Consider the following 27,484-nt stretch of genomic DNA (forward strand, 5'->3'; position numbering starts at 1 on the left):
GCATAGTATGGTAATATTCACCGAGTTGAGGCAGCTAGTTGTGGCAATAGTTTCAGTTGATATCATGCAAGCAGTGACAGGCATATTGACTCATTCTTGACAGCACATGTAATTTCATGCATGCCTCAGTGCAGTGGCTCAGTGGTTATGCACTCGGCGGCCATATTTCAGTGCACAGAATACCATGTGGTCCAAATCTGGAGCCTTCCACTGCGGCGCCCCTTATAGCCTTGTGTTGTTCTGGGATAGTAAACCCTATATATCATACCAGTATGATGAGGTGATCAAGGGCAGTGCACACAAATAATATTGACTTTGTGTTTCAGTTGATATGTAGCACACTGTAATTGTGATTTGTTTTATATCTTTGCAGGGTACACGTGTGACCATTTTCCTGGAGTCAATGTGGCGTATTTAAAAAACAGCCTGGCAGCACTCCTTGCACGGGAACTAATATAATAAACTGAAATGAGTTCAACTATTATTTCCTGCCTTCTGTTAAAAATGAATATCAAACTATATTTGTAGTTGGTCAATAACAACGTGCAGAATATGCTCAACATCTACAGCTGACAGAACCACTCGTCTCTAAGCTAAGCAGATATCTGAAATATCACTTCTTGAAAGATTTGCGAGTTGAGAGTGTGATGCAGTAAAATGGTTGCTTCATCCAAAATAGTTGAAACCAGCTGAGCACGAAAAAATTACTAATGCATGCCCATTTTATCCAAGGTACACACTGGCTTCAGCACCTAGAAAGTGCACTAGCCTGTCTGGAGGTGAATTGTGATATGACGCAGCTAAATTAACATGACATACATACTATAGCTTTAAGCTGTACAAAACTCATGGAAATGGGGATGAGCCAGGCAAGTTTGTTCTTATCTGCCAGGTGGGAGTAAATTTAGAAGGACAAGTTGATTTCTATGGTGCACAGTAGGAGATGAAGCATTGCATTGGGCACAAAACAACCGCGTGACTTCCGCTAACAAAAAAAACGAATTTTCTCCTCGCGAATGCGCAGAACACAAGATCGCGCGTCAGCGAATGTCAGGTCTACAGTGTTCTAGAAGGGGGCAGTGGGCTCACTGTCGTATCCCTGCGCCGCTCCGCCGCGGCGCACTCAGCGTCGACTTCCCGCATGCCCGCCAGGAGCGCTGGCGCATGTTTCACGTGAAAAACTTCTCTTGCCTCGTGTTGCAGTTGCGGTGGTGAGCTCGGTACAGCTCGGTTGGTTCGGCCTTGTCGGCGCTCGACTGAAAATACCGCCGGCGTTGTATGCGTGGCAATATCTCTCTGTGCCTGTGCTGTGCTTGGCTCAATGTGCAGTATGTGTGCGTAAGAATGCCTGGCCGCCGTCAAAATTACTGTTTCGCACCCAGGTGCAGGACTGGATACAGTCGTGCGAAGGATGCACCAAAGGCGTGTTTGTTCAGCATCCCACATGATGAAGAACGGCGAAAGGAGTGGGAGAGGAATCTCCACCGTGCAGATAAGAAGCTAGATGAGTCTTATGCAGTCTGCGAGCTCCATTTTGAACCGCGTTTTGTAATCAGGGACTTCGTGCACATAATAGACGGCAAAGAGGTGCGCATTCCTCGTGACAAGCCGCTACTGTCGGAGGATGCCATCCCCATGATTCTTCCGAATTTGCCACAGTACCTTACGAAGAAGACACCGAAGCTCAGGAACAAAAGGAAGAGGTGCGAAAATGACAATGCAGCCACGAAGAAAAAGTGCCGAAGCGCACACGACAGTGACCGTTCCGAATTTCCACCAGCTGCTCTTGGCGCTTCAGGGGTGGACTGCAGCTCGGCCCAAGAGGAAGACGTTCCATCAGAGCTTCAACACTGTCGTTTTGTTTTCGTTTAAAGACTCCTTCCAAGTACTGGAGTACACATCAGCTTCCTGACCTTAACGGAGTGCTTTATCGCACGTCGACTTAACTTGAACAAGGCGTTGTCAACTCCGAAAAACTTGTCATGTTCGTCTGTGATAAACAACCCGATGCTTACTGCAAGGTGTACATGAGGGGGCGCCTGATTGAGGAACGCATCCTAAAATCTCAGGAAGAAGCAGAGAACGTGTTGGAGAGCGTGGAAGCAACCGAATTTTGTGTTGGTGCACTGAATGCCAAAGATTATGATACCTGCTTTTTAACAGCAGGCCTCCAGAAGCAGCTCAAAATCAGGCATGCGACTTACATCAACGTCCACTGCAGCGGCAAAGCAACAATCAAAGGTGGGTAACATTTAGTCACCCGGTCTTGGGTTTGTCACCCGCCTGAAGCCATGTAATTTAATTTCTTTTTTACATAATTTAGAAGCTTTCTATGCATTTTGGCGTCTTTAAATTTTTTTTGTATAAGTTTCGCACATTTATATTTTCAGGTGGACAGCGCATGAGCTGCAAATACTTCAGGAAGGCCCTCTTCACAAGAAGATCCAAGGTCTGACGAGCACCTTCCAGGGCTTGTAAAACCATCGCTCAAAAGCTGAAATTCATTGCTCGTCAAAACAGGCGTTTCGCTTAACGGATTGACACACTGAGAGAAGACGTTGAAAAGATGCGAGCATACAATGCAGCAGTAACAGAGGAGGCTCTAACTGAACAGATTTCAAAGCTTCCCCAGAAGCAACTAGAATGTGTAAAACAATGCTTTGCAGCAGCAGCAGCAAAAAAGAAAGGTTTCCGCTACAGCAAAATGTGGATCCTCGTATGTATTATTATGAAAATGAAAAGTTCCCGTCTTTATGACCATATCAGGGACAACGAGATACTTGCCCTTCCAAGTAAATCGACACTTAAACATTACATGGCTCTGTAAAGGTCAGCATTTGGCTTCAGCAAGAAAGCTTTTCCTGCATGCTTCAGCAGCATGCAAGAGGAGCTGGAGGATTCTTGAGCGAGCCAACAGCGACTTGTCCGCGTGTCACAATCTCAAGCACTCTTGAGCTTCTTTCGTACCTTACAAATTTAGGTTATTTGTATCTTATGACATCCCGGCTTAGTCAGGACCCTATTGAGAATTTGTTTGGGATTGTCAGACAAGCCTCGAGCTGTAATGATCATCCGACGCCCACCCAATTTTTCATTACGATGAACTGCATGTCTTTTTACAGTTTAGTGAAAACCGTGAGATATAATGCAGATCCATGGCGGTAGCTGCCTTGCTAGACACACAGCAGAGCAGCGCAAGTTGCTCTCCCAGCAACAACTTGTGGGACCAGGTAGATGCTCTCATTGTTTCGGGGAATTTACCACGCGCCGAAGTAGTGTTGTCTTCAGTCGATCACGACCAGCACATAGAGAGGAGCGACTCTCAGATAACTTACTATGTGTCTGGATATGTCGCACGAAAGTGCGTAATGAAAACCAACTGCCAGGATTGCATGCATGCACTAACCGTGTCGTCCGAAGATGAGAATCCTGGGCTTGCTGCGTTGACACTGCACAGGGATAGAGGCGGGCTTCTCTACCCACATGGAACACTTTTTTCACTTGTAAAAATGCTTGAAGACGTTTACTGAATGCTTCAGCAAAAAACTACATGCTGATAGCATCTTGGATGTGCTTAGTCTGGTGAAAGCAAAGTGCTCGCACAAAATTGGTTGCAGTGAGCATTCAGCTGAACTCACCAAGAATGTAATAAGCTTTTATATTACAATGCGGCTTCATTTTTTACAAAGGGCATTAACTCGGAAAAACACGAGAGAAGGAAAACAGTCATGCACAGGAAGATCGCGAAAACTTCCTGAGGCGAGTCTGCAGGTGGATGTTTATACCAATTTGTAAACATCTCCACTTATAAACGTTCAGCCTTCTTGAGCCTGATTTTTCTGGCCCACATTCCTTCCTCGTTTCTTTGTAAATAAAGATTACATAAATGTACCTGGATTTTATCTTTCCTTTCTATAAGCTGTGTCGTGTTAACAGTGAGAACTATGTCATGCATATAAATCATGAGCTTAACTCTCGAAGCAGCATTATCTAATGTTAAGTGTCGTGGAAAAAATTTTGCTTTGTAGCGTGCATTCCCACTGCAGGCCAGCGATTACGAAAAAAAAAGGCAATGCTAAAATTCTGTCCAATATGACTGCTGCATTAGCGAAACCACATTGCACATTTTAATAGCAGGAAATAAAAGAGGATCGTCCGTTGCTTCGCGCCCTGTATATGCGTTAATAGCCAGGCGCGTTCATCCGCGCTTACGGTACAAGACATCGCCTACGCTCTGTAGATCAGCCACAGCGGCGGTAATTTTTTTCTCTGTACACTGATAAGATGCACCAGAACAAGTATCGCGCATTGCATATCGTGAGTGTTGCATTTCTTTCGGGAACTGCAGCAATGCGCGGTACCCATTCTACTCTGACATGGCAGTGAGTTTCAGGTGACACTGCGAACCACGCTACTTGTCGGCGGCAACACGAAGTGCATCAAGCGCTGCCACCATGTGAGCGCACTACCCCCTTCTAGAACACTGTAGTCAGGTTACACTGGCTGGAACTTGGAAGTGTGGCGACCACATAGCGGCATCTATGGGAAGCGCTGATGCCACTCGGCGATGCATCCGCGAGGTGGCGCTCGCCGTCGCTTACACGTTGCTTGAGCGATCACACAACAGTGTAGTCAGCCAGGCATCGTGTGTATTTTTGCTCTTTTTTTGGTGGTTTTTCAAGCGATTTGTCGGATTTTTTTATGCTGTGTGGAACATGAGCCTACGGCAAAGCCATTGTTTTGTTCCCGGCTGCACAACCGGGTACAAATCGTGCAAAATGAAGCTCTCGCTATCCGGCGTGCCAAAAGATGAAGAGCTGTTCCTGAAGTGGCAAAGGAACATTTCACAAGCAGATAAAACGCTTGAGCGAAACGCTGCTGTCTGCGAGCTACATTTCGACGCCCAGTTTGTGTCGCGGCACTTTGAACATGTTATCCAGGGACAGTTAGTGCGCATTGATCAGAGCAGACCAGTTCTTTCTCCAGACGCAATTCCAACAGTGTTTCCTAACGTACCGAAGTACCTGTCGAAGCCAGTCCCCAAGAAAAGGAAGTCCCGGGAAAGGCCAGACCCACAACCTTCAAATATTCACAAAAGGCATCAAATGGATGAGCCGTCTCCCGACAGCGCGGAAGATGCTTTTCTGCTTGACGACCGGCCAGTGCTTGCTGTCGACTGCATAAATTTACCACTTCCGTCAAACAGATGGGGAAGACACGTGTTCGGTGAGAAACCGCTCCATGTGGTCTACAGCCTGTGCCTACCTGGTACCGACATGAGCCTCCTACATGCACAGAAGATGGTGGTGTTTCGTGACGTGGACAGTGCTGTGAAATACGAGGTTTACGTTCATGGCTTAGAGCTCACGCTAGCACTGCCGTGTGATCCAGTGTCGCTTCTGCAGACTGTTGACAGCATAGAGGTTTGCTCGGGAGCTGGGCTCTTGGAGGAATTTCCCCTTGCCTGCTCCAATGTGAACTTGAAAATTTGGAATGGGGGCCTCTACCACAAGAAATGCAAAGGTGTGACAGATCAAAACGAGAAATGTTGCATTTCATGCAAGTACCTCAGAGGTGCCGAACGAAGCAGCTGAAGGGGAAAAAAAGGAATGCAGCAACAAAGATTAAAGCAAGCTTGCAGACAGTTCGCCGCCTGAGAACGAAAGTGAAGACACTAGATCAGGTGATCCCACAAATGAGGGAATATAACGAGAAAATTGAAGAGGCTTTCCTGCAGAAGAAGACTGATCAGCTTCCTCCAAAACAGAGGGCTGCTACCATGCAGTGTTTAAAGGCTGCAAGCCGCAAGTCCCCAAAAGGCATGCGGTACAGCCCAGAATGGCTACTTGAATGCATAATTATGCATATGAAGAGCCCACGGCTCTACGAGCATGTGAGGAGGGAAAAGATCTTGGTGCTCCCTAGCCGTACTTGTCTGAAGACATATATGAAGCAATATGAAAGCACATGCGGATTTAGTGCCAGTGTTCTCTCAGGCATTGCGCAAAAAACAGAAAAGATGACTGAATTCCAGCGTCATGGCAGTCTGATAATAGATGAGATGAAGTTGTCAGAGAATTTTGCAGTGGCAAGAGGCACTGGAAAGATAGATGGACTTGTAGACCTGGGCAAATTCACTCTACAGTGTGACCATGGTATGGCACTATGTGACCATGGTATGGTAATCATGTTCCAGCCTCTCTCGGGATCATGGCACTAAATTCTTGGAACGTTTGCATCCAGAGGAAACGTGAAGGCGCCTTTGCTTTCAAAGATAATCCTGGAAGCTGTACTTCTTGAGGAGAATGCTGTCCTCCGAGTTGATTACATAACTTGTGATGGAGCATCATGGAATAGGGCTATGTGGCGACAGTTCGGAATTTCTGGAACGACATCTGCTATAAAGTCATCTGTGCCTCACCCAGCTGGAAATGACCGAAGCCTCTTTTTCATCTCTGATTTTCCGCATTTGGTGAAATGTGTCCGAAATGGTTTTGTGAAAAATGGGTATAAAACACCAAAAGGCCATGTGGATGTGAAGCCAATTCGAATTGCACATGAACTTGACAAGTGTGCAACCACATTGAAAGTGATGCCTAAAATCACAGAGGTGCACGTCAATCCGAACAATTTCGAAAAAATAAAGTTAATTTTGCTTTCCATTTTTTCAGCCCAGAAGTTCTGCGAGGTATTTTCTTCTATAAAAATCAAATTGGGAAATCGTGCACCGATGGTGACCACACAGAAAAGTTCGTCAAATTCATGCATGAACTGATTGTCATTATGACATAAAGAATGCCCACAGATGGACTAAGGCCAAACTCGAGAGAAGAACTGGCATTGAACAATGCCCTGGAATACATCAAAAAGTGGGAAGCAAGCACAGGGCTCTCCAAAGGAGGTTTTTTGTCACCTGGCACAGCAGAAGGCCTTCGAGTGACTCTACATGCAACACTGCAGCTTTTGTCCTACCTCACAATGCTAGTTGGCTATAAGTATCTGCTAACTTCTCGGTTAAGTCAGGACCCAATTGAGAAGCTATTTGGAGTAATTCGGCAATTCTCGGGATGCAATGATCACCCGACATCAGCACAGTTTCTCACCGCACTAACCCCCGTGCGTTGTTTTTTGCATGCTGAACACGCTTTTGAACAGCAATTATGGATGCGTTTCGGAGCTCGCAGTGCTGCTCATCAAAACTAGTGTGCTGCGAGATTTAGTTGCTGCTGTTGCGTATCGAGATAACCATCAGAATTACTTGTGGATGATAGACATGTATGCGTACCGCGGCTCGACAACTTTGCCGTTCTGACTCAAGGACAAATTGGCATGAATTCTGGCGCCATCGTCGATCGTCAGCCATGACCAAGCGCTCATGAATGCAAATGTTTGCTTTGCTCAAGAATAATAGGCTTATATAGTCGCTTTTTTTGTTCAGTTAGGTGCAAGCAATCAGGAAAAAGCAAAAAGGCACACAGTGCGTAACGAGCTCTAAAGAGTTCAAAACTGTGTGCCTTAAAGACAGTGTTGGAAGTTCCCTTAGCTGAGCATAGATGTGAAGCAGCTGGAAAAAGGCAAAGAGTTTACCAACAGGTAAGAAAGTAATATAACGAAAAGAGAAATATTGATGCACATATTTTCTGCAGGCAGTTCTGGCCGTGCTGCGTACCATCAGATTGTCTGGTTGACGTGGAAGAGGCTGGGGGAGAACAACTGACGGATTCTACCAAGCTGTGCGCTGAGCGCTGTTCAAAAGAAGTAACATGCAAAAACTGGTTTATATACAGGCTTCAAGCATTACATGGTACGCCCGAACAAGAGAAAGTAAACGACACTGGCAGATTACGTTGATCTGTGGCTCGCCAAAGCGCGGGCTGCCGCGAAGCAAGCATAGCTGGACGGCCGGCCGACTCCGTGAATGGCGTCACTTCCGCCAGTTCTCCCTCTCTGCCGTCCCCCCACCCGGCGCTCCTGGAAGCGACGAGGGCGTGCCGGCGGCGGGTTTTTAAGAAGCGATTCCAGCTCTGTTTGAGGACAGAATTGGGGAAAAATTTACACACAACTTTCAAGGTCCTTTCTTCCCAACAACAGCGTTTCATGCGATTTGAAAACCACTTCAGCTTCCCTTTAACTTTCTGCACAGATACCCAGTAAAAACCTAACTATGTGCCGATAACCCGCGAACATTTTTCAGAATTAAATTTTCTGTAGATGTGCATGAAATCTTCGTTTTGCTCCGGCATGCCTACCTCCCGCAGCGTCACAGCAGTAGTGCCTGCCAAGCCATCTAGTGACCATGCTCTTTTGAAACACTGCTATTCCATGCAAACCTAAGCCAGTGCTTGAGACTTTGAGGAGGCTTCTGGTTTTCCATTTCAGTACCAGCCGAAAATGTCTCGATTCACAATGAAAGTGGCGAGCAGTGCATTCTTGACAGTGAGTACGAGCTTGGTCACACCACATGCATTTGGAGTGCCTGACATTGTCCTTCCATGCAGATTTCTCGGCAGCCAGAGAACTGAGTGAGAGTAGCATCATGCCTTCAAGTCCTGCTTCGTCTTCCCTTATACGGTCGTAAGTGCTTGCAGAGATATAAATACGGCAGATCAGGGGCTGGGTATTTGAACATTGCTTGGCTTCCTCATTTCAGTCCAAGCCGAAGAGGATACCAAGGTTCACGAGTCCACAAAGCAGCTGCTTCCAGACAGCAAGTATTAGGTTTGACTAGAATTATTTGTTACCATTGTCTGAGGCCTTTTTTTCAGCAGCTCAGGAAACAGTCATGCATAACTCTGCGGACAGCACAGCGACATTAGAGCCTCCAGGACCCGACTTTCAGCATGCTTGTAGATTTTCGTAAGACTTTCCAAACTTACTTCATAAGACTTTCCAGACTGCCTATTTTATAATATTTAGAAAGTTTTCCACGGTGCCTGAAGAAATACTTAATTTTTTTCTTTAGCAAAAGATCAAGCACCATTAGACCGCATATCAGAGCTTGTGGGAAGTCTGCTAGATTCCCGCCGTAGCGTCTGCGCGGCATCCCGCGTTGCTCTCTTTACCTATCTCCCGCCCCGGGTGGCGGAGAGACGGCTGGTGGCTAATCGCTGTCATTCGGCCGCAGCTCCGCCCCTGGCTTCCCAAGATCCTTTGCCATTGGTGACTTTTGGCGGAATTCGAGACCCGTTTTGGGTGGTCGCGCGGCGCGCAACCGTCCTAGCGGGGCCCAGAGGGAGACCCCCTCCGAGACAGCGTAAGGTGCGTACGTTGCTGTTCGTCCGGGCCGGCTTCTGCCGTTCGGACCAGTTCATACTCGAGCTCGCCAGCGTGGGTCATCGATCCGCCGCGGCTTGAGCCTGTCCAGGGGTCCAACGACCTCTGACAGGCGCACCTTGCGTTGACTGCCCACTCTCTCTCGCAAACGGCCCAACGGCAAACACGAGAGAGATCACAGCACTGTCGCGGGGACAATCTCCTGCAGCGGCGTGCTACCGGCGCGCATTTCTCTTGTTGCCCCGAGCGCGCACCGGAGCCTTGCTCTGAGCGCGCCCCGGGACGGGGTGACTGTTGAGTGTGTGTGTGTACCGCTGGAGGACGGCATCAATAAATGTCTCCTTTGTGAACTTGGAGGCCTGTTTCTTGTCGAACCCGCGGTGGGTAGTGGCCTGTGCCTAACTGTTGCGTGTGGTGACGGCTGATCGGGGCCCTTGGCTCGCGCGAAGCTCGAACCCGCGGTGGGTAGTGGCCTGTGCCTACTGAGAAACCCACAAGCTGGAGCGCCTTCATGAAGACTCAAAGAGGAGACTAGGAGCTGCTAAGAGAAGATATCTTAAACGTGAAGGAGAACGGCTCGAGTCGGAAGATTATACATCTGTTTAGTGACGACAAGATGTCACTGGATCAGCCCAAGGGATGCGCTGGGAGACCAACACACTTGTCAAGTCACTCAAGCTGCATCTGTCCTGCGGGTCCCACGGCTACAGTCTACTGAGCATTTATGGTTTCCAGTTTCCGTCAGAACGCACACTCCAACGCCATCTGAAGAATGTTACGTTTTCAGCCTGGGTTTCTTCAGGACATGATCGAGCGTCTTAGAATGAAGGTATACCAAATAACTATATTTAAAGCCTCATATATAGAAGCGCTGTGGCTCTGAATCTGCCAGTCAGACGTGAAAGGTAACTGAGTGCGATGAATTAGTAATGGCATTAAGAGTCCTATTAATAGCACTGTCATTTACTGCAAATATACATTGAAGCTAAGCTGTGTTCACTTATTTTGCTTCTCTTTAAACTGTAAAAATTGCTGCAATATTTCCATATATGGTATAGCTATGGGTCTCACTGATCAGGTTGTGCTTGCACACATCATCCCCGCAGCACTGACTGACACGGCAGCTAGGTGGCATCGGCTTTCCGCCCACCGGGCAGCGACTCTCGAGGAGTTCCGTGCAGCATTCTTGCGCGAATTCCTGCCCGCTTACTATGAGCGTACGACGCGGCAAGAGTTGGAGCTCCGTACACAGGCTCCTGATGAGTCACTCCTGGAGTACGTACGTGCGATGGAGGACCTTTTCTCAATCGCCGAGCCCAGAGCCTCGAACGAGGAACGTGTGGAAAGGACGATCAGGCAGGCACATCCGACTTTTTCGGCATACCTGCGCGGAGGCCGGTTCCGAGATTTTGAGAAGCTGGCCGCCGAGGCAAAGCGCAATCAAGGCGACATTTTCGCCGCGCGCGCCTATCGTCCGCCACTGCCAGCAAGCGAGGCCCTCGAGCCACGCTGTGCATGGAGGGGGGCCATGCCCCGACCCAATTGGCGACCACCCGCACACGCTGCCTGTGCAGCCGTTAGCGGGCAAAACGAAGTATGGGAGTTGAGCGAACGAGCTCTCGATCCCTACTCCTACAGGAGACGGACAGCCTGCGCTGCACCGTTTTCTGGACCGCCTGCCGAGGGACGCCAAGCGCCCCAACGCACAGCGGAGGGGGAAACCCGAATCAGCCGGCCCTTTGGCCGTGCAACGGGCGGAACCAGGCAGGGAGAGGCACTATTGTTCTGCGACCGAGCTCGCGGCAGTGTACGCTGTTTCCGCTGTCAACAGACGGGGCACTTAGCGAGAGAATGCCCCGTAGCCAGGCCTCCTTTGAGGCAGAGAAATGGCGGCACGGGTCGGTCGTAAAGGAATGACCGGCACAATCCTTGCTAATCCCCTCAGCGTACAGAGCGCACGCGCCGTTTATTCCGGTCACCATTGCTGGCCGCGAATTTTTGGCATTACTGGATACGGGAGCCACTGCCTCCTTTTCGGTGAAGAGGTGTTGTCCCACTTGCAAAAGCACTCGGTGCGCTTGCGGGACTGCCGTACGACATTCAACCTTGCGAAAGGCATAGCCCATTCGGCTGGCGCTGCGAGGCTGACTGTCAGGTGGGGAGAGCGGACGAGACGCACGCGTTTCATCCACCTCCCCGGCCTCAGTGTGCCCATGATTCTCGGAAGGGACTTTCTCCTGAAAACAGAGATCGTGGTGGACATTGCGAATGGCGGCTATCGCGACGGACCATTTTCCCAGCTGAAGCCGTTCATCTGCCCACCGGCGTCAATAACTGCCTGCGCAGTGAAGGCGTTCGGAGAGTGCCACGCTCAGCGACCAGGGCCAAGCCCTTGTGTCGAGCATTCCGTCGTTCACGCTCCCCTTTGGGACTGAGCGGCGCGGCATGACCAGGCACCACATCCGCTGGCCGCCTTTGCGGTAACGTTGGATGACACTCAGAAGGCTCGTTTGACAGCACTGTTGCGTCAGTACGATGAGCTCTTCACGGATTAACCTGGCTGTACTAATTTAGTGAGCCACAAGATCCACACCGGAGATGCGCTTCCTTTGAAGTGCAACCCCAGACCCGTCAGCCTTGCGAAAAGGCAGGTGATCGATGGGTTGCTAGATGAGATGCTGTCGGCGGACATTATCCGTCGCTCGTCCAGCGCTTGGGCGTCTCCGGTTGTGTTGGTGCCTAAGAAAGATGGCAGCCACCGGTTGTGTGTGGATTATCGCCGTCTGAATGCGCTGACTCTAAAGGATGCCTATCCGCTCCCGACGATCAGCTCAATCGTAGAAAACCTGGGCAGTGCGCGGTACTTTTCTACGCTAGATGCCTCCAAAGGTTACCTACAGGTCCAGATGGCGGACGCTGACCGGTCTAAGACCGCGTTCACGTACCACAGAGGGCTGTTTGAGTTCACTCGCATGCCCTTCGGTCTCTGCAATGGTCCTGCGACTTTTCAGAGGCTCATGGACCGCGTCCTAGGGGAAGCTAAATGGTCTCACGCCATGTGCTACCTGGACGATATCGTGATTTATTCACGAACCTTCGATGAGCACTTAGGCCACATTGCTGACGTGCTCGCGAGGGTACGGGCTGCTGGGATGACTTTGAATCCTGCGAAAGCCCAAATAGCGCTTACCCGAGTTCAGTTGCTAGGGTTCACGCTGGGCGAGGGCTCCATTGAGCCTGATGCGGACAAACTCCGAGCCATACTCGAGCTTCCCGTGCCCAAGGACGTACGCGGCCTCCGCCGTTTTCTGGGAATGGTCAATTTCTATCGGTCGTTCATCCCGTCCTGTGCCCACGTGCAGGCACCCCTGACCAAGCTCTTGCGAAAGACTGCCGCGTGGCGATGGGGGCCCGAGCAAGAGCGATCCTTTCGCCTCCTGTATAGTGGCATTGCCGAGACAGCGCAGCTCAGGCTACCCGACCCGACCAGACAGTTCGTAGTCCAGGCTGACGCGAGCGATCTAGGTTTAGGAGCAGTTCTCCTACAGGATTTCGATGGCGTGCTGCAGCCGCTGGCCTTTGCCAGCCGCTTCTTGCTGCCCTCGGAGAGGAATTATTCCGTGACCGAGAAGGAGTGCCTCGCCATCGTGTTTGCACTGCGGAAATTCCGTCTACCTTGACGGAACGCAATTCGTGGTGCAGACAGACCACAGTGCGCTCAGTTGGCTGATGCGGCTCCGCGAGCCTGCGGGTCGGCTGGCGCACTGGGCTCTCCTGATACAGCATTACGACTTTTCGGTGCAGTATCGAAAGGGGAGCACGAACGTGGTAGCTGACACGCTATCCCGTGCCCCACTCGCCAGCGGCGCCTTGACGCCAGCAGGCGGAGCGGGCGAAAAAAGCGGACGAGCCGCCGGGCGGCAAGGAGGGGGAGCCCGCAAACGGGCTAATACCCCTGTCACACGGACACTGTAAAGGTACTTTGAACTAATGCTCCATTACTCTAAGGACGAACGCGCGCTGCCACACGGGCGCGCCAAAAAACACCTAGCTCAAAGGAGCTTCGAAACAAGGCAGCTCGAGTTCGTCCTTTGAGGCTTCAAGGGAGTACTCTCTCTCCCAGCAAGTTAACAGCATAAATAAATTGAGAAAAGAAACGTTCAATTTTCATTTTATAAATTCACTTCATAAGATTAGTGGTGTTTTAAAATATAAGATCATTTATTTTGTGGCGGTCTCACCACGCCACACTCTCGTTCCAGATATACGAGCGTCACGGTAGCCACGGTAAATATGCCGCCATGTCGGTCATGTTGTTTGTTGCTTTAACATAATACGGTTATAAAACTAATTTACAAAAAAAAATGTGACATTTCTGTATTTACATGTGCAGTGAGGTTTGCAATTTTAACGCTTTTCGCCGATGAGGGCGCTAAAAACTTCTTGCGAAGGTCGTTCCGCGACCGTGTAGCACGGACGAACTCCCTTCAAACAGTGCTCCTTTGGGAGCGTAAAGGAGCATTAGTTCAAAGTGCCTTTAGAGTGCCCGTGTGACAGGGGTATAACCCGTTCCGTTAACCAGGCAAGCAGCGCTTCACAAAGCGGGCGAAATGCAGGGCTCCGCGTGAGCGCCTCGGAGACGCCGTCGCGAGCGGAAGTTTTGGCTGCAAACCTGAAGGGGGACGAGACCAGGCCCCCCTCTGGGGTAACTGGAATCATTTTCAGCCGGAAAGAGCTGCTGAAAGCCCAGCAAAATGACTCCATGTGTCGCGAGATGAGCGCCGGTCTCAGGGAGACGGAGCGCCGGGACGCTACTTGTATTGTAGCGGGCGCAGGGGGTAAAAGCCAGCGTGTGTCGCGGCGAGCCCCGGGGGATTCATATTTGCTGGACCATGACGGGCTCGTGCTGAAATACATAGCCACCGATGATAAGTCCATTGACCCGTTCAAGGTGGTTATCCCCAAAAGTCTGAGAGGCGCACTGTTGCGATTTTCTCGTGACGAACCACTGGCCGGTCACCTGAGTGGCTCCAAAGTTTTTGCAAAACAGAGTCAATCGGTGACGTGGCCTGGCATGAAGTGTGACATTTTCCGCTACTGCCGTTCCTGCCATGTCTGTCAAGCGGTGAAGTCAAGAGGCGGCAAGCCGCCCGGAATGATGAAACCAATTGACAGTGTGCGTCCGTGGTCGATGGCCACCTGCGATCTGATGGGGCCTTTCCCCAGGAGTAAGCAGGGGTTCATTCACCTGATGGTAGTAGCTGACCATTTTTCCAAATGGGTCGAGTTGTACCCGCTTTGGAAAGTGTCAGCACGAGCGGTGGTGGATAAACTCCAGGAAGTGTTCTGTCGGTTCGGCTTTCCGGAAAGACTGATCACGGATAATGCGTCCTATTTCACCGCTCGGGTGTTCGGTAACACGTGCCGTTCCCTCGGAATTGAGCACTACACCACTTTACCCTACCATCCCCAGTCCAACTTGACCGAGCGAATCAACCGAACGCTCAAGCCAATGCTGGCGGCCTTTGCCGAGTGTCAAAAGGACTGGGCAGACCATTTGAGCGAATTTGCGTTCGCCATTCGAACAGCTGAGAATCGCTCAACTGGTTTCTCTCCTGCCTTCCTCAATTTCGGGAGGGAGCTGGCGAATCCGATGTCAAACGTCGTGCAGAGCCAGCTCGGGGATGAGCAGACGCGGGCAGACTGCTCTGCTTATGCGTCGACGCTTCGGGACCGGCTTGGTCGGGCTCTCAACAGAGCAAGGCAGAGTTTGGCGGCAGCCAGAGCCCAACAGAAGGCTCAGTATGACCGCAAGCACCGCAGCCTGACTTTTCAGGCGGGTGATCTTGTCCTGAAGCGCAACCACGTTCTTAGTGATGCGAGCAAGGGGTTCTCAGCCTCGCTCGCTCCTAAGTGGCTTGGTCCGTACCGAGTGGTCAGAGTCTGCTCGCCGCTCACGTACCTGTTGGAGGATCCCCTTACGGGGCAAACCAGCCGTGCCCACATCGCAGACCTAAAGGCCTAGGCGTCACAGTCTGACGAGTTTGCGTCGGTACCCATTGGTATCACAAGCAAGCGCAAAGGCACAACTGGTGCTGTGGAACGCAACTGCACCGAGCACCGGTACAATCTGAGGCGACGGTCACCTATGTGATTGATGCCGGATGGCGGACTTTTCCGCAACCGAAGGCATGCAGCCTCAGCTAGCTGGCGAGCTTTCTCGTCAGGCCCTACCCCAGGTGAAGCACGGCGGTTTCTTTTTTTTTGTGTGTTTGCCGCATGCTCAGTTCCAGGCTTGTGCAGTTATTTAGTCGTTTGTTTTAGTCAGCCTGTAGCATGTTTTTGTTTCCAGTTTATTCGTTGTTTCTTCTAACGTTCCGAGATCTGTACATATGTAATATACGTTTGCGTTGTTTTTTTAAACCAGACTTGTACATATGTAAACTTCAGCCTACTCGCAATTGCACTTTTCTTGTAGCGCAGAGATGGCCTTCTTTTGTACAGCGCGCCTTTTTTTCATTTACGTTCTGACCCCACAGGTGCGGCCTTCCTCGCGAACACGGGACCGGCTGGTTAGCGGAGGGGTTGGCGAAAGTCTCCCCTTCCGGCTGGGGAGTGGTTTGCTCGTTAAGGAGCGAGTGTCTCGTGGCATGGTTTTTGTGTGGCTATGGGGAGCGTGAAGAGTGCGTCTGTGTCCCTTGATTCCTGCCACGGCGCCTCGGGACGATTCCGACAAGCGGGTCGTTGTCACTGATCAATGTCCGCTTCTGTGCCGGTGCGTGCCTGGGGTTATGTGCGTGTTCCCAAGATCAAAGGCAATGCCGAGAGGGGGGCAGGAAGGATAGCACCCTTTCCCGTTGGGGTTCCCGCCGAAGGTCGCTGCAGTCTGACGGTGCCTACAAATCTTGCTGCTGCGTCGAGTAAACCAGTAAGCGAACACCAATTGTCTCGACGACTCCGCCATGGCACCAGTGCAGAAGGTCAGCGGTGGGCTAAACGGTGGAGCGGCGGCGAAGCTGGGTCAACCAAAAACTCGTCGGCGTCGACAGGGGCGTGCGGGATCACCGGTCGTTGGGGCGGCGTCACCGTCCCAGATCAGGCCGGCACCCAAGAAACGCAGCGTCGCTGTGTGGAAGTGCCTGGACGGCCAGGAGCCGCCGCTGGCCTTTTTTCAGTTACACCATGGAAGGAGCAGCGCCGGGTGAAGACCGGGGTGCCGCTGGACTGCGTGCCATGGTTCTTCTGTGGTCACACCGTGGCGGACCACGACCGCGTGTCGGCGGGAGCAGAGCTCCCTGTGCCAGATGGCGTTGGCTACTGCCATATGTGCCGGGTGGCCATTTATTTTCAAGCACATTTCACGGGGCAAGTGCACAGGTAGGAATTGAGGCGGCGGGAGGAGGAGCAACGAGTGAAGAGGCGGACTGCCGCTGGGAGCCGGAGTGTGGCGGCACTGACGGCGGCGAGCGATCTTTCCGTCGAGCTTGCGGCGCTGTGCCGCCAGCGGGCGGAAGCCAGCCCAGCGTTTGCCGCGCTGTTGGCCCCTGGAGTGCCGGCGCCTAGCGGCGGCTAGGCAAGTGGTACACCGGGATCGGAAACTCCAGGCGAGGAGGTGTCGGGCTGCAGGTCCTCATCGGGATTGTCGAGCGTCGTCGACGTCCTCATGCTCAACTTTGATGACCTTGTGGAGGACATGGGACCGCCGTCAATAAATCGTCCACCGGGACCCTGAAGACAGCAAAAGCGTGAGTTGGCCGCCGATAGGCCCAATGGGCCGCGCCACCGAACATTATGAGGCAGCAGGCCACCTGTCAGCTGGCCTTGTGTACAGTGTACAGTGTAGTGTACAGTGTACTTAGTTTTGTCTCCTTGAAACGTATGCAAGTGTTGTTTGTTTTCTATTCTTGTTTGTTTGTCTTTTGAGTTTATGGCTGGAACTGAAGTGTGTTAGTTTTATATGGATTAATTTTTTTTATTTTTTTATTTTGCCACAAGCTTTCACTGATGGGTAGGAGGGCATTTAAGGAGAGGAGGATGTGGGAAGCCTGCTAGATTCCCGCCGTGGCGTCTGCGCGGCATCCCGCGTCGCTCTTTTACCCTTTCTCCCGCCTCAGGCGGCGGAGAGACGGCTGGTGTCTAATCGCTGTCATTCGGCCGCAGCTCCGCCCCCAGCTTCCCAAGGGCCTTTGCCATTGGTGACTTTTGGCGGAATTTGGGACCCGTTTTGGGTGGTCGCGCAGCGCGCGACCGTCCGAGCGGGGCCCAGAGGGAGACCCCCTCCGAGACAGCGTAAGGTGCGTACGTTGCTGTTCGTCCGGGCCGGCCTCTGCCGTTCGGACCAGTTCATACTCGAGCTCGCCAGCGTGGGTCCTCGATCCGCCGCGGCTCGAGCCTGTCCAGGGGTCCAATGACCTCTGACAGGCGCACCTTGCGTTGACTGCCCACTCTCTCTCGCAAACGGCCCAACGGCAGACACGAGAGAGATCACAGCACTGTCGCGGGGACAATCTCCTGCAGCGGCGTGCTAGCGGCGCGCATTTCTCTTGTTGCCCCGAGCGCGCACCGGAGCCTTGCTCTGAGCGCGCCCCGGGATGGGGTGACTGTTGAGTGTGTGTGTGTACCGCTGGAGGACGGCGTCAATAAACGTCTCCTTTGTGAACTTGGAGGCCTGTTTCTTGTCGAACCCGCGGTGGGTAGTGGCCTGTGCCTAACTATTGCGTGTAGTGACGGCTGATCGGGGCCCTTGGCTCGCGCGAAGCTTGAACCCGCAGTGGGTAGTGGCCTGTGCCTACTGAGAAACCCACAAGCTGGAGCGCCTTCATGAAGACTCAAAGAGGAAACTAGGAGCTGCTAAGAGAAGATATCTTAAAAGTGAAGGAGAACGGCTGGAGTCGGAAGATTAAACATCTATTTAGTGACGACAAGATGTCACTGGATCAGCCCAAGGGATGCGCGCTGGGAGACCAACACACTTGTCAAGTCACTCAAGCTGCATCTGTCCTGCGGGTCCCACGGCTACAGTCTACTGAGCATTTATGGTTTCCCGTTTCCGTCAGAACGCACACTCCAACGCCATCTGAAGAATTTTATGTTTTCAGCCTGGGTTTCTTCAAGACATGATCGAGTGTCTTAGAATGAAGGTATACGAAATAACTATATTTAAAGCCTCATATATAGAAGCGCTGCGGCTCTGAATCTGCCAGTCAGGCGTGAAAGGTAACTGAGTGCGATGAATTAGTAATGTCATTAAGAGTCCTATTAATAACACTGTCATTTACTGCGAATATACATTGAAACTAAGCTGTGTTCACTTATTTTGCTTCTCTTTAAACTGTAAAAATTGCTGCAATATTTCCATATATGGTATAGCTTTGAAGATAGGTCATAGTTACAGGGTGTTCATTAAATCTTTTCTCCTATATTAACCTCATGAAGCGCGAAGAACGTCACGCCATCTTAATGACTGATAAAATACAAGTTACACTTGAGCTCGTTTACGATCACTCATGCTGCTGTGTTCTCAGCGCTCCTACATTGCCTTCAATCAATGGTTCCCTGCCGGAAGATATTTTAGCTACTCAAGGCTTAGTTTTCATGTTCGGAGCTATGGTTTTTTGCTGATGTGCCCCACATACTAAAAAATTTGAGGAAGCACATGACTAAAGGGCAATAAATTTACCTTCCAGATGTAGTTAAAAAAATTGCCTGCCAACAAGCGCTGTAAACCTTGTATATATCAAGACTCTTGTTCAGCGTGACGTGGAATCCGAGCTGAAACTTGCTCCTTGCCAAGTTTAATGTTGGGACATATGTTACTGTTTGTCAAGAAACTAATTTTCACAAGCAGCTCGCCATTTTAACTCGGTCTACATACCAGTACCTTTTTATCTTCTATTATAGAGACCCTGAAACACAGGGGGAAAATGAAATCTGAAGATGTGGCCCCCACGCTGAAGAGCTTCAATAGAATTCTCAGCGAGAAGGTTCACGATACCCTTAAGACACAACGTAGCAAACGACTGACTGAATGAAAGGAATGTGAGAAGGTATAAAGGAAACATGTTTTCTTGCCCTTTCAGTCCCATATCCAAATGGGAGCAGTAGCTACTAGACCCACAAGTTACTGGTACCAATTGGTGCTGCTCTCAGCAGCTACTGGCAATGGCCAATAAACCATTTGAGCTGGGACCATTAAGATTCCCATAAGGATATTTTCACCCGAGATCTGTTTTTTTTTTTGCCATGCGTCTTAAAATGTCAGCTCAGTGCAACTCCAACGTCTCTTTTCCTTTCTTTGTTGCTGTTCCTGGGCTGCTTTTACCTGAGAAGGTGCTCCTAAATATGTTTTCCTATTTTGCTACACCACCGCTGGATGCAAGGTAGGCTTACGTGATGACCAATTCAAGGCATTGTCTACAAAATTCCTTGTGCTGACTGTAATGCAAGCTACATTGGTGAAACCAAAAATCTCAAAGAAAGAATTCGGCAACATAAAAACGACGTCCGCAACTTCGCAAGAGAGCGCAATCCTGTGGCCAAACATTTCGAAGACTCAGACCACAGAATAAAGTTTGACGAAACAAAAGGAAACCTGCCCCCAGTATATGCCCAGGGACTTCACTCTGCAACTCAAAGGAAAAAAGTCGCCATTGACCGCTTCCCCACAGTGCCACAACATGACTAACTGCCTTAAACCCCCATCCTCCCCCTCCCCCAAGCCTTTCGCGTCACAGCTTTCATTCTTTTGACCCCCGCCTCCCCTCCACACTTAAAGGCGCTAGCTAATGCCCCCAGTCACCCCTGATGAAGGAGCCGAGCCAGCTTTGAAACGTTGGGTTTAAAAATTAGTTTTTTCGTTGGAGAAAACCTGAACTGGAAAAGCACGCATCAAGCAAGAAAACCCAAGTATGTGTTGAAAGAATGGCGAAAGCACAGACTATTTTTGACATGAACTGTATGAGCATAAACTCGAAAATGGAAAAGCATGTCAAGGACAGGGAAATAAGGTTGACTGCTTTCGCTGTTCAGCACAACCTTCCGCATGCTATGATAGATAGACCACCTCGTTCTGTTATTAAAATCGGTGTGGCCGTATTCCAACATCACGGAAAAAAAATGTATGGCAGAACGAAGTTTGCTGCAATCAAGGGAGTGCCTGGAAAAGATGGCAGTGAAAATTTGATCGCTTCATTGAGAACATTGGTTTGTTTGCTCATCGCAGATGAGCCGACAGACAGAGCAGGAGTGAACCACCTTACTCTTGTGGCAAGAGTTTCTAAGGAAGATGGGGTCATGATGGATGCTTTTTTGGCATTGCTTCGCGTCCAGGATGGAAAACTGGCGGTCTGCACAAGCTAATGTGCAATTTCCTCTGATGGCACTAACGTGATGTGGGGAGCTATGAACTCACTGTCTTTACTCTTAAAGAGTGACATTCCCGGACTGTAATCGAGTGCCTATGCAACTCGTTTCACTTGCGTGAATCATACCCAAGTCAGACGTTCCCCAGGCAAATCGCACACTTGGCCCTAGACTTGTACAAATACTTTCTATCATACAAGCAAGCGGTGGCTTATCGACATGTGCAGGAGCTCCTAGCAATGCAGTCTCACAAGCTTCTACACCCGTCAAACACGTTTGCTCTCCCTCCACGCTGTTGTGGAATGGCTCTTTCAACAGTACCCTGCTCTCATTGCATTTTTTGAGAACCGAAACCACAAGGATCGACTTCTAGCTGCCGACTCCATCGTGGACAAGCTGAAAGACCTGTCAACAAGACTATTACCAATTTCGTGACTATGCTCTTCCACTCTTCACCAATCTAAACAGGGAGATGCAAGCCGAAGTGATGTGACTTCGCAAGCTCCACCGCTCCATATCAGCGGTTACGTATGCTTCCAGCATTGTAGAAGCGTACATAAAGCCGCACTGTTTGCGGGATGTACCGTTGGAGCGTCTACGGTAAAGAGACCCAACGAATTTCATACTTCTTACAGAGATTCCCATTGGAAAACGTCTAGACTAAAAGAATAAAGAATTGACCCGCACATTATCAAGAAACGGATTTCTGCTATTCCCTGGTTGCAACCTAATTTCCTTGTGATGTTAGGGACCCACTCGATCAAATTTCAAGAGAGGCTGCATTGATAGCCACAAGAAATAGCGACACTTGATGGAGCCGATACGGCATGCGTCCGCTTGCGTTCTCGCGCCTGGCGGCCACCCTAACATCACCAGGACTCTGCAGCCACCAAATTTAATTAGGTGAGCCCAATTTTCGCTTTGTGAGAGAAAATTTTCACTTTGCCGCAAGGAGCGGGCGCTAGGCGTAGCTGCTGCGTCGCTCCCGCGGCGCAGAAACCCTCGCCACCTCTCAAGATGGCTTCTCAAGCCCCTCTAAGGGACTATGACCCTTCCGAAATGGCCTGGACGACTCTTTCGGCTACCCAACCTGTAACTCGTGCAGAACCTGCACGTTTCAAGCACGAGGAGCTTTTTCAACTTGTTAACCGGCGTGGCAGAGCTGGCTCTAACATGGCAGCTGCCATATCGGCGGCCTCCAGAGCCAAGCAGCAAGCCCTTGTGCACGGGCCTGCCTCATCGCATAGAAAAGTCCCGTCAGTGGAAGCCCCGTCCTATGCCACAGATGCACCCTTAAGACTACGTGGTCATCATCGAACCGAGGGTCACCGCCGACCTAAGAAATACCTTCCGATGGGGTGAGTTGGGCAAGGCCCTGAACTCACACCTTGGCATTTCTATTCAAATTGTCCACAAGCAAAGGCACCCTGCCCATACACGGGCATTTGAAACAAACCGGGGACGTGTGCTGCAGTCATCAAAGGCATCGCCGACGAAGAAACCAGTGCAATGCTCACCGCCCAACTTGCCTGGCGAGGTGGCCAGATTGCCAGCATTCGCCGCCTCGGAAAATCATCCCTCACGGCGATCACCTTTGTGGGAAAGGTGGTCCCGCGGCACGTCCACTACAAGAAGGAAGTAACCCCTGCCCGAGAATACAAGTGAACCGTGCCGGCCCGAGTGAAGTGTGGTACTTTGGGGCACCGCGCGGACACTTGCCCCACGGCGAACTCACCTAAGTGTCGCCTTTGCGGCCAAACTGTGACTGGGACGCAGGACGGCCGTGCGCCACATGAGTGCAACCCAACCCAACTTGTGCAATCTAAGGACTAGCCCACCCCACGGGCTCGAAAGATTGCACGGCTAAATTCCGCCGACTTCATCTTGCCGGAGCCAAGCCCTCCCAACATGGGGTATCCGAGAAGCCAGCGCTTGGAAAGAGGCAAGGTCCCCCCGCCAACGGAGCCAATGGCGGCACGCTATGCGGCAATCACGCCACCGGCTTGCGCGAAGGAGAGGTCCAACGCGGCCTCCTCCTCTCCCGGACTAAAGTCAACGGGAGAGAAGCGAAAGAATAAAAACAAGAAAAATAAGCAGGCACCGCCACCGCCCTTTAGCGGAGACAACGCCAAGCACTTCCCCGCCCTCAAACCAAGTGGCGCTGCCAGAGGCCAGGCCCCGGCGCAGCAACAACACACTCAGGTGAGCAGCTAAGCAGGGGTCGGCTCCTCCTCACCCACTTCCCCCTCCTCGGCTTACGGCAACGACACCTAGAGGAATTCTTCCAGGCCGGGGTGCTCTCGTGGCCATGTGACCAAACGTCATCGTTGTGGGGCCATCGTGTGGGCACGGCAGCGGCTGCAGTGGGCCTGAGGCATGCTTGGACGCGCATCCCTCTTGCCGTCGCTGAAAAACGTGGTTGTTTGCTCGAATCTTTATTTCTACGCGCAAACCGCAGCGCCGACTGACATTGGTGTTTATTGAGTGTTATGTGTGCCGAATAGGGATGTACAGAATAAGAACCAACTGCAAAATTTCTGGGAGGTGTTGTGTGCCGCGTTGCAATGAAATTTACAACCCACGTAGTCGCTGAAAAACGTGATCGTTTGCTCAAATATTTCTGTGCATGAACGGTGACTGACATCGGTGTTCATCGCGTGTTACGAGTGCCGAAAAGGGCTGTGCAGAATTAGAACCAACTGCGAAATGCCTGGGAAGTGTTGTGTTCCGCGGTGCAATGGAGATTACAAGACAGGCCCCAAGGTGCACGTCTTCTCGTTCCCTAAAGCTGACGAAGCAAGAAAAGCATGGATAAGTGCAATTCCATGCGAAAACTTGGTCGTGTCAGCGTACTCGAGTAAGAAAATTTTGATGCTTATTAATTTTCAAGCAGGTTGCTTCTACCCTTAGGGTTGCAAGCCTTGCTTAAAACTCATTTGTGGCATGTAAAGGATAAACGCATCACTAATAGCCCGCGATGTCAAGTAGGTTTACTTATATTAGGATATATTTCTATTGTTCAGGTGCACGAGCATCACTTTAAAGCTGAAGACATCGTTCGAGAAGCAAGCTATATTGACGCACAGTGACTGTGTCACTCTCACGTTTCAGGCTTCGACCTGAGGCTGCACCGACGGTATTCCCCGATTGCCCAAGCTACCTGTCCAGAGAAGGGACTAGACGAAAGGACCCAGAGAGCAAGCGAATGCGCTCAGACGCCGCTGCCCTTGAGAAAGTGCTCGTGGAGTCGGTTATCACTGCCCAGAATGAGGACGAAGCATACAAGCTTTGCGATATAAAAGCTTTGGCAAACTTCGTTTGAGGCAAGCAGCTGACATTTTGGCATGTCATCGAATGCAATGAACAGATCATTTTGGCTCACATTTGTAACGATCAGGCTCCTTGGATTAAATACTCCGTTACAAAAACCGACCTAACTCTGACAATAAACGTCGCAAAAGCACCAGTGAAGCGGCTTGGTTCCAAAGTGCTAGTTCTGTCGGCGGTCAACAGCAAACGACGGCTGTTGGATTTGCTTGAGGGAGTCGAGGAGTTTGACAGTCCGTGAGATCAAGTTCTCAAAGCTCAGACATCAGCATCTGCGAGACTGTCATTTCTCTTCTGAGCAAAATATCCGACCATTGAACTACTGACCGAGCAAGTGCAGCTAATGTCTACAAAAAAAAAAGAACAATGGCGCTACTCTGCTGACTTCATGGTTTACTGCTGCATACTTTTTACAATATCGCCTTATGCATGCAAGTACATGCGCAGTCACGGCAGCATCATCATGTCACACCCAAGGACTATTAAGGTCAATATGTTCATCACTCGGGATGAACCCCGAATAAGAGCAGCAAGACAGCACATTCCTTCGCTACATGGCCAAGAAGATACCAGAGTTGAATGAGCAGCACAGCTACATGACTTTGATGGTGGATGGAATTCACCTAAAGCCCACTTTTGACTACAAGGGAGGCAACATCGCTGGAGTCGCGTTGAACAACGCAGAAGCAGCAAACAGTGCATTTGTATTTATGGTACACAACCTCATGTGCAAGTTTAAGGAGGTAGCACACACTGTACCCATGCATAAGGCTAATGGGAAATTTCTGCACAAGGTTTTGGGAGACGTCATTCGCGGATTGGAAAAAATTGGATACAAAGTCATGTGCGTTGTGCCAGACAACGCTGTAAATCGAAGCGCGATGATGCCTTTTAAGTACTCTGACCAAGACAGTGACCTATAGTGTGGCTGCTTTGTTGCAAGCTTCACAGCGGCTTTACAACAGATGCTGGTACTCAAATGCTTGTTAGTAGTTTGTAACTTTGTTGCAAGCTTCACAGAGGTTTTCCAACAGATGCCGGTACTCAAATGCTTGTTAGTAGTTTTCACCGTATTCTCTTAGCTTACAGCCAGCAAATCCAAACTTGAATCCTTGTTCTACTTTACCATCATACTGATTGCATTCTATTGTTGGTTCCATTGCTACCTTTAGTACGCAGACTAAGGCTGCAACAGTTTCAGCTCTTCAATGACATTAGCTACTCGGAAAGGTTCTCGGCAGGGTCCAATATACTTTTCCAGTGGCCTTCTGGACGACGCCATCTTCCAGGTGAGCTCGCAGTGGGTGCCTTAGTGCCTGGATCTGGAAATCTGCACTTATTGCATGGTGCCAGCCGATGGACTTTGCTACTTCGTGCTGTAGCCGTCCTACACGCTTGTACGCCTCATTTTATTACCCTGGTCGCAGATGCACATTTCAGGATTAGAGAAAGGTATTTTCTTTGCGAGTGGCATCTTCAAACTGTGGACTTAAGATCGATCGTGCTGCTAGTGCCCGGCAAACCAAAACAAGGAGTGCTTCCGATATTTCTGTGGATTGTTTGCCACGTGCAACACCACCTCGGGCCGAACATGCAGTGGTAACTTTACAAATGTGATTTTTCACTATTGTTTACGTCCACATGAATAATTCCTGCAGTTTATGCAAGTTTCTTAGGCCCGTTTCACATGCTCCGAATTTCGCTGCTCTGACACTGCGAATTCGGTGCCGCCTCTGATGCTGCTTAGTCCTTCCCCATACAAAGCAGAACCTGTGAATTCGTTTGGTGCAACAGCAGGGTTGCTAGATGTCTGCTTATGCAAACCGTGAATAAACGCGGCAGTAATGGAACATGAAATGTGTTTATGTTGTTGCACTCATGAGTACTTTTAGATACAAGGTAACATTTCGTATGCTTTTATTAAAGTAAACAATTCTGAATTATTCAAAAAGTAGGTTGGTGCGCTGAAAGAAATAATTGGGACATGAAAATAGCATGAGCCACCAAGGCCAAGACGTTGATATTGCCGCTAATATTTGTAGTGTTTGTTCGTTTTTCAAATCTGCCGCCACACCACCTTATCACTTTCTTTGCGACGCAAGAAGCGACTAGATTTATCTCGATTGATCGCAGCCAGGCAGAGCTGATTCTACGTTGTTCCGGAATGTTCTAGTAACTTTCATGTCATGTCTGAGGAGTGCCTTGCCATCATCTGGGCTACGTCGAAATTCCGCCCCTACCTTTATGGACGACCGTTCAAGGTGGTCAGCGACCACCACGCACTCTGCTGGCTTGCCAATTTGAAGGACCCCTCTGGCCAACTCGCTCGATGGAGTCTGCGTCTCCAGGAGTTTGACGTCACCGTCGTTTACAAGTACGGACGCAAGCACTCTGACGCCGATTGCCTCTCACGAGCCCCTGTAGATGCACCGCCACCGGACGACGATGAGGACGGCTTCCTGGGACCCATCAGCCCTAGCTCTTTTGCTCAGCAGCAACGCTCGGACCCCGACGTAAAAGGCCTCATCGAGTACCTGGAAGGCAAGTTTTCTTCACCCCCCCGCTTCATTCAAGCGAGGACTGTCTTCCTTCTGTGTGCAGAATGAGGTCCTTGTGAAGAACTTTACAGCAAGAAAAACAGCCTACCTCCTTGTTGTACCTACTTGTCTTCGCGAAGAAGTTCCACAGGCTTCACACGACGAGCTGACAGCTGGACATCTCGGGTTTACTCGCACACTCCGCCACATTCAAGACAAGTATTACTGGCCCTGACTGTCTGCCGATGTCGCACATTATGTGAAAACCTGCCGAAATTGTCAGCAACGAAAGACTCCTTCCACACGACCAGCAAGATTTCTGAACCCCATTGAACCTCCCTCAAGGCCCTTTCAGCAGATCGGCATGGACTTGCTTGGCCCTTTTCCAACGTCAACATCTGAAAATAAGTGGATCATCATAGCGACCGACTACCTGACCCGCTACGCCGAGGCGAAAGCCCTACCGAATGGAACAGCAGCAGAAGTCGCCAAATTCTTCGTGGAGTGCATTCTTCTTCGACACGGCGCCCCTGATGTGCTCATCACGGACAGAAGAACAGCATTCATGGCGGAACTAACGCAAGCCATCCTGCACTACAGCCAAACCAGCCACCGGAGGACAACTGCATACCATCCGCAGACCAACGGACTGACCGAGTGCCTGAACGAAACCATCGCCGATATGCTCGCCATGTATGTCGATGCCGAACACATAACCTGGGATGTCATCCTGCCTTACGTCGTCTTCGCCTACAACACCGCAGTGCAGGAGACCACCCAGATGATGCCTTTTAGACTCGTCCATGGCAGGGAGGCCCCGACCACGCTAGACGCCATGCTGCCCAACGTTACAGAAGGGAACGTCGATGTTGCCGCCTACCTTCAACGCGCAGAAGCTCGAAGGCTTGCCCGATTACGGATCAAAGATCAGCAGCAGTCCAACGCCAGATGCTACAACCTATGAAGACGCAATGCGGAATACAAGC

The 27,484-nt window shown here is 50.5% G+C and overlaps 3 protein-coding genes and 1 pseudogene across 4 annotated transcripts in view; 3 read left to right on the forward strand and 1 right to left on the reverse strand.

Moving 5' to 3' along the window:
- LOC144128023 (uncharacterized) overlaps positions 1 to 27,484 on the reverse strand; it is a 185,909-nt gene that overhangs the window by 50,644 nt on the left and 107,781 nt on the right. The gene's annotated exons all lie outside the window — the stretch shown is intronic.
- On the forward strand, positions 4,716 to 5,594 carry LOC144130155 (uncharacterized). Its single transcript, XM_077664162.1, has one exon. The coding sequence runs from the start codon at positions 4,716 to 4,718 to the stop codon at positions 5,592 to 5,594; it is 879 nt and encodes a 292-aa protein (XP_077520288.1).
- On the forward strand, positions 10,334 to 11,182 carry LOC144130156 (uncharacterized). The gene has a single exon (XM_077664163.1). The coding sequence runs from the start codon at positions 10,334 to 10,336 to the stop codon at positions 11,180 to 11,182; it is 849 nt and encodes a 282-aa protein (XP_077520289.1).
- Positions 23,341 to 24,884, forward strand: LOC144127662 (uncharacterized; annotated as a pseudogene).

This window comes from Amblyomma americanum, chromosome 4, assembly GCF_052857255.1.
Source record: "Amblyomma americanum isolate KBUSLIRL-KWMA chromosome 4, ASM5285725v1, whole genome shotgun sequence".
Taxonomy (NCBI): domain Eukaryota; kingdom Metazoa; phylum Arthropoda; class Arachnida; order Ixodida; family Ixodidae; genus Amblyomma; species Amblyomma americanum.

Bases quoted from the DNA above. Each gene is read 5' to 3' on its own strand.
- LOC144130155 (XM_077664162.1), top strand. From the start codon at position 4,716: ATGAGCCTACGGCAAAGCCATTGTTTTGTTCCCGGCTGCACAACCGGG.
- LOC144130156 (XM_077664163.1), top strand. From the start codon at position 10,334: ATGGGTCTCACTGATCAGGTTGTGCTTGCACACATCATCCCCGCAGCA.